Genomic DNA, 8,846 nt, shown 5'->3' on the forward strand with positions numbered 1-8,846 from the left:
TATAATATAACATGACATGATATAATAATATAACATGACATGACATTATAATATAATATAACAACATGCTATAATAATATAATATAACATGACATGATATAATATAAGATAACATTATATAATAATATAACATAACATGATATAATAATATAACATAACATGATATAATAATATAATATAACATGACATGATATAATAATATAATATAACATGATATAATAATGTAATATAACATGACATGATATAATAATATAACATAACATGATATAATTAATATAATATAACATGATATAATAATATAATATGACATGCTATAATAATATAACATAACATGATATAATTAATATAACATAACATGATTTAATAATATAACATGACATGATATAATAATATAATATAACATGATATAATAATATAATATAACATGACATAATATAATATGACATGATATAATAATATAATATAACATGACATGATATAATGATATAACATGGCATGATATAATAATATAACATGACATGATATAATAATATAATATAACATGGCATGATATAATAATATAACATACCATGATATAATAATATAACATACCATGATATAATAATATAACATACCATGATATAATAATATAACATACCATGATATAATAATATAACATACCATGATATAATAATATAACATACCATGATATAATAATATAACATACCATGATATAATAATATAACATACCATGATATAATAATATAACATACCATGATATAATAATATAACATACCATGATATAATAATATAACATACCATGATATAATAATATAACATACCATGATATAATAATATAACATACCATGATATAATAATATAACATACCATGATATAATAATATAACATACCATGATATAATAATATAACATACCATGATATAATAATATAACATACCATGATATAATAATATAACATACCATGATATAATAATATAACATACCATGATATAATAATATAACATACCATGATATAATAATATAACATACCATGATATAATAATATAACATACCATGATATAATAATATAACATACCATGATATAATAATATAACATACCATGATATAATAATATAACATACCATGATATAATAATATAACATACCATGATATAATAATATAACATACCATGATATAATAATATAACATACCATGATATAATAATATAACATACCATGATATAATAATATAACATACCATGATATAATAATATAACATACCATGATATAATAATATAACATACCATGATATAATAATATAACATACCATGATATAATAATATAACATACCATGATATAATAATATAACATACCATGATATAATAATATAACATACCATGATATAATAATATAACATACCATGATATAATAATATAACATACCATGATATAATAATATAACATACCATGATATAATAATATAACATACCATGATATAATAATATAACATACCATGATATAATAATATAACATACCATGATATAATAATATAACATACCATGATATAATAATATAACATACCATGATATAATAATATAACATACCATGATATAATAATATAACATACCATGATATAATAATATAACATACCATGATATAATAATATAACATACCATGATATAATAATATAACATACCATGATATAATAATATAACATACCATGATATAATAATATAACATACCATGATATAATAATATAACATACCATGATATAATAATATAACATACCATGATATAATAATATAACATACCATGATATAATAATATAACATACCATGATATAATAATATAACATACCATGATATAATAATATAACATACCATGATATAATAATATAACATACCATGATATAATAATATAACATACCATGATATAATAATATAACATACCATGATATAATAATATAACATACCATGATATAATAATATAACATACCATGATATAATAATATAACATACCATGATATAATAATATAACATACCATGATATAATAATATAACATACCATGATATAATAATATAACATACCATGATATAATAATATAACATACCATGATATAATAATATAACATACCATGATATAATAATATAACATACCATGATATAATAATATAACATACCATGATATAATAATATAACATACCATGATATAATAATATAACATACCATGATATAATAATATAACATACCATGATATAATAATATAACATACCATGATATAATAATATAACATACCATGATATAATAATATAACATACCATGATATAATAATATAACATACCATGATATAATAATATAACATACCATGATATAATAATATAACATACCATGATATAATAATATAACATACCATGATATAATAATATAACATACCATGATATAATAATATAACATACCATGATATAATAATATAACATACCATGATATAATAATATAACATACCATGATATAATAATATAACATACCATGATATAATAATATAACATACCATGATATAATAATATAACATACCATGATATAATAATATAACATACCATGATATAATAATATAACATACCATGATATAATAATATAACATACCATGATATAATAATATAACATACCATGATATAATAATATAACATACCATGATATAATAATATAACATACCATGATATAATAATATAACATACCATGATATAATAATATAACATACCATGATATAATAATATAACATACCATGATATAATAATATAACATACCATGATATAATAATATAACATACCATGATATAATAATATAACATACCATGATATAATAATATAACATACCATGATATAATAATATAACATACCATGATATAATAATATAACATACCATGATATAATAATATAACATACCATGATATAATAATATAACATACCATGATATAATAATATAACATACCATGATATAATAATATAACATACCATGATATAATAATATAACATACCATGATATAATAATATAACATACCATGATATAATAATATAACATACCATGATATAATAATATAACATACCATGATATAATAATATAACATACCATGATATAATAATATAACATACCATGATATAATAATATAACATACCATGATATAATAATATAACATACCATGATATAATAATATAACATACCATGATATAATAATATAACATACCATGATATAATAATATAACATACCATGATATAATAATATAACATACCATGATATAATAATATAACATACCATGATATAATAATATAACATACCATGATATAATAATATAACATACCATGATATAATAATATAACATACCATGATATAATAATATAACATACCATGATATAATAATATAACATACCATGATATAATAATATAACATACCATGATATAATAATATAACATACCATGATATAATAATATAACATACCATGATATAATAATATAACATACCATGATATAATAATATAACATACCATGATATAATAATATAACATACCATGATATAATAATATAACATACCATGATATAATAATATAACATACCATGATATAATAATATAACATACCATGATATAATAATATAACATACCATGATATAATAATATAACATACCATGATATAATAATATAACATACCATGATATAATAATATAACATACCATGATATAATAATATAACATACCATGATATAATAATATAACATACCATGATATAATAATATAACATACCATGATATAATAATATAACATACCATGATATAATAATATAACATACCATGATATAATAATATAACATACCATGATATAATAATATAACATACCATGATATAATAATATAACATACCATGATATAATAATATAACATACCATGATATAATAATATAACATACCATGATATAATAATATAACATACCATGATATAATAATATAACATACCATGATATAATAATATAACATACCATGATATAATAATATAACATACCATGATATAATAATATAACATACCATGATATAATAATATAACATACCATGATATAATAATATAACATACCATGATATAATAATATAACATACCATGATATAATAATATAACATACCATGATATAATAATATAACATACCATGATATAATAATATAACATACCATGATATAATAATATAACATAACATGATATAATAATATAATATAACATGACATGCTATAATAATATAACATACCATGATATAATAATATAACATACCATGATATAATAATATAACATGGCATGATATAATAATATAACATGGCATGATATAATAATATAACATAACATGATATAATAATATAATATAACATGACATGATATAATAATATAACATGACATGATATAATAATATAACATGACATGATATAATAATATAACATGACATGATATAATAATATAACATGACATGATATAATAATATAACATGACATGATATAATAATATAACATGACATGATATAATAATATAACATGACATGATATAATAATATAACATGACATGATATAATAATATAACATGACATGATATAATAATATAACATGACATGATATAATAATATAACATGACATGATATAATAATATAACATGACATGATATAATAATATAACATGACATGATATAATAATATAACATGACATGATATAATAATATAACATGACATGATATAATAATATAACATGACATGATATAATAATATAACATGACATGATATAATAATATAACATGACATGATATAATAATATAACATGACATGATATAATAATATAACATGACATGATATAATAATATAACATGACATGATATAATAATATAACATGACATGATATAATAATATAACATGACATGATATAATAATATAACATGACATGATATAATAATATAACATGACATGATATAATAATATAACATGACATGATATAATAATATAACATGACATGATATAATAATATAACATGTCATGATATATGATATGATATAATATAACATGAAATGATATAATAATATAATATAACATGACATAATATAATATGACATGATATAATTAATATAGCATGACATGATATATGAAATAATATAATATAATATGACATAACATAATAATATAATGTAATATAATATGACATAATAATATAATATAATTTCAGACAGAATTTTCCCATGATGCACGCAGTGTCTGCTGGGTGTGGTTAAGAGACCTTTTTTATTATTATTATTATTATTTTAAGTCAACAGAACCAAAATTGTCCATATTGACTACAGTATATGGTGATGTTCACTCAAATTAAGTCACTTTTGACAGCCATCTCGATTGACCTGAACTGACCACGTGTACATACTCTGTTCCTTCTGTCAGTCGTTTCGGGATTCAGATCAATGGGGGGGGGGGGGGGGGATGCACCAGTAAGAGTGTAAGAAAGTCTAAGAACGTCGGTCTACCACCCGGAGGATGTTTTGTCTATGGTCATGCATCACATCTGCCACTTTATCTCTCAGTGCAGTGTGAATGAACCCTCAGACTCACCTCCAGCTCCTGCAGGCTGCTCGTCTGATTGGAGGAGATGTAGTTCCCGCTCATTCGCAGTCCCACTGGATTCACACTAGACGCAAGACATCAGTCTCTAACAGTCTGTTAGTGTGTGACACGGAGCGTAGATCTGAAGTTTCTAATGAGAGCAGCGGTCTGAGTGGAGGCATTATTCATGCAATCAGGAGCGAGCCTGCTGAGCTTGTGTAATAGGATTAAGGCTGGCATGGCTGGAGTGGTTTAAGGTTAGCGCAGGTGTTGGACTCATTATAGTGCAGTGCTGATGTGTCCTGTAATGAGTCTGATAATGGCCATTAGGAGAGATGGTGTGGGTGGTAAATGAATGGGAGAAAGGGGCTCGATGGTGAGCTTCTGGTGTTTCTGTGTTATTGAGTTTAGTTTTGAGGAACAACTCAGAATGATTTAAAAACCAGGATTTTGTCATCATTTTATTATCACTTTCTACAACAAAAAAAAACAAAAACAAAATCTGTTCACACTGTTCTTGAAACAACATTGTATTTCTAAGTACAGTTTCAGCTGTAGAAATGTGACAAGAAGAATAACAGAATAACTTTGATGAAGCCCAGCACAAACAAATAGCAATAGATGTTTTTCGGAGTCTCTTATTCTTCAGTAAAAGCAGAACTGCACACCAGACAGGAGTACTGCAATCTCATAAACCTCATAAATGAATGCAGAATAAGTAAAACATTATTAATGCACATAATTATCGTGAGTATCGCCATGTATCGCATCCTTATTAGCACTCAACTACTTGTACATAATAAATATATCAAACAAATATGAACCATCAGATCATATAAAGCACAACAGGCAAAATATGGAAGAATTTTGTAACAAAGTATCATTGGTTTAATTTCCACATGTTACATTCGTTTTCATATTTCAAGACTTGAACAAAAATGTCCACACAGTTTCAGTTTAGCATGCGTTTTGTAACAGGTTGTTTTCATCTTCCTGTATTCTACTCTACAAATTAGTTTTCTATGTCAACTATAATCACTATACATGCAGTTATGAGCTAGTACACTGATATTTATACTACAAAAGGCCCAATCGACTGTTATATGATACAATGAAGCAATTTTTCGGTTTATTTTTCACAGGTGTTATTTTTTCTTTCCCATTTATTTTAAATGACGCATTGCACTGAGTTCTGTTTTATTAGCAACACTTTACAATAAGGTTCCATTTGTTGGCATTAGTTGACTACATTAATTAAGATGATATTAATCTTAACGTAAATTTTTACAATATTAAAATAATTTACAACAAAAGTTGTATTTGTTAATATTATTTAATGGACCTGAGCTAACAGGAACTAACAACGAACAGTTGTATTTTTACTAACTAAATTTAACAAAGATTAATAAACACTGTAATAAATGCATTGCTTATTGTTAGTTAAGGTTAGTTCATGTATTAACTAATGAGACCTTATTGTAGAATTAACAGATAATGTCCTGACAGAAAATTAATAGTATTTTTTTCTGTTTTTTTTTATCACAGTTAACATGAGATATTTTAACTTTTACGTTCATTTGTCACACCACAGGATCATGTAAAATTACTTATTGAAGACATAGATTATTAAAAATGGGGGGGGGTAAAAGTTACAGGACCTTAGCTTTTGACTTAGATTTACTGAGATTTTTTCTTCTCTTCAATACACGTACATTTTAACCTAAAAAGTTCATGGACAACTGCCCACATGTAAAATCATTTATATATCATAAATATATATTGTAATCTTAACGTCACTTGTATTCACTCATTGTAGCTAACCTTTTTTAGAGTTGCACCCAAGGGTGCTGGAGGACCCTATGCGATCCAGCCTTCCCCCGAAACAGCCAGACAGGCTTTTGCTCCGGGTTGACATGAGGAGATCTATGAGGCGGTTTCTCTGCGTCTCGAATCCATCCGAGGGGTTGCTGTCCTCCGCCGGAGGTGCTTCCTCCTCTCTGTCTCCGTCCCAGGACGTGTTGCTGTCCTCATAATCCACGGCTCTCTCAGGAGCCTCTTCTGCGGCCAGGGCCTCCTCAAACTGCTGCAGCAAGCTCTGGAGAGCAGAACAGAGTAAATTCAGCCATTCTGTTGAAATGCTTTCTTTTATTGAACTCTATGCTTGTAGTATTCTTTGCATGCTCAAGATGATATTATTGTTTTTTTTCCCTGTTTGCATCACATTAAATCTCATTCAATGTAAGGCCTTGATGAAACTAACATGGTAACATCTAAAATAGCTTTTATTTAAGTCCAAAAATGTTATTTAAAGGGACAGTTCACCCAAAAATGGAAATTCTGTCATCATTTATTCGCCATCATGTTGTTCCAAATCTGTTCTACTTCTGTTGAACATAAAACGATATTTTGAAGAATATGGGGACCAGAAAAAAGTTTCATTAAAACATAAAAAATAAAATACTGTGGAAGTCAATGGGTACCATCAAGTGTTTGCTTTCACACTTTCTTCAAAATATCGTTTTATGTGTTCAGTAGAAGAAAGAAACTCATACAGGTTTGGAACAACTTGACGATGAGTTTGCATTTTTGGATGAACTATCCTATTAACGTCACTGAACCAAACTATATACAACTGGGTTAAATTTGTGAAGTTGGTAGAAATAGCTTTTGAATTTAACAATCGCTGACTACCATAGTTACTGAGTACCCAAATCCAAACTTTCTAATTTCACTGCAAGTTCTCTTGATTATTGATTTATTTTTTTAAGGATTCAAAGCAGAAATACCTTCAGCTTGGCCATGTTGCTGGCGGGACTGTGTCTGCTCAACGTGTGCGCTTGTACATCCATCTGCTGCCAAAGCAGGACCAGTAGTCCTGTGAGAATAAGTCCTCTGATCATCATTTCTGGGTTCCTCTGGCTGCTGGCTCTTTCTCTCTGAACTGGCCGTCTGCCTGCTTGGCTCTTATATAGGGACAGTTGACTGTCAGGAGCTCATCCTCTGTAAACTGTGTGAAGTGCATTCCGACACCTCGTCTGTGATAACGCTCCTGGAGCAGATTTCCTTTTAAGTGTCTGTTTGGTGCGGTGAGAGGCGGCTCGCTGGAGAACTCCTGATGTGCGGCGCTGGGTCTGTAACTCGGACACAAACGGTGACCTCAGGCATCACGGGGAATGCATCCGCTGCACGAGTGGCTCACATGGTTCCGGCATCACCTCACAACTGATACAAACTACAGCAAACTATACCATAAGGGGTTAAAACAGATGATGG

The 8,846-nt window shown here is 25.9% G+C and overlaps 1 protein-coding gene across 1 annotated transcript; it reads right to left on the bottom strand.

The window, feature by feature from the left end:
- Positions 1–7,389: 7,389 nt before the first annotated feature.
- Positions 7,390–8,473, bottom strand: LOC107602452 (natriuretic peptides A-like). The gene is made up of 2 exons (XM_016294945.1): positions 8,360–8,473; positions 7,390–7,668 (listed from the first exon to the last, which is right to left on the bottom strand). The coding sequence occupies exons 1-2, from the start codon at positions 8,471–8,473 to the stop codon at positions 7,390–7,392; spliced, it is 393 nt and encodes a 130-aa protein (XP_016150431.1).
- Between the last annotated feature and the right edge of the window lie 373 nt (positions 8,474–8,846).

This window comes from Sinocyclocheilus grahami, unplaced genomic scaffold, assembly GCF_001515645.1.
Source record: "Sinocyclocheilus grahami isolate Dianchi unplaced genomic scaffold, SAMN03320097.WGS_v1.1 scaffold327.1, whole genome shotgun sequence".
In the NCBI taxonomy this organism is placed as follows: Eukaryota; Metazoa; Chordata; class Actinopteri; order Cypriniformes; family Cyprinidae; genus Sinocyclocheilus; species Sinocyclocheilus grahami.

Excerpts from the sequence above, each read along its gene's own strand:
- LOC107602452 (XM_016294945.1), bottom strand. The coding sequence starts at position 8,473 with ATGATCAGAGGACTTATTCTCACAGGACTACTGGTCCTGCTTTGGCAG. Across the intron at positions 7,669-8,359 it reads GCAACATGGCCAAGCTGAAG|AGCTTGCTGCAGCAGTTTGA; the intron begins GTATTTCTGCTT and ends TCTGCTCTCCAG.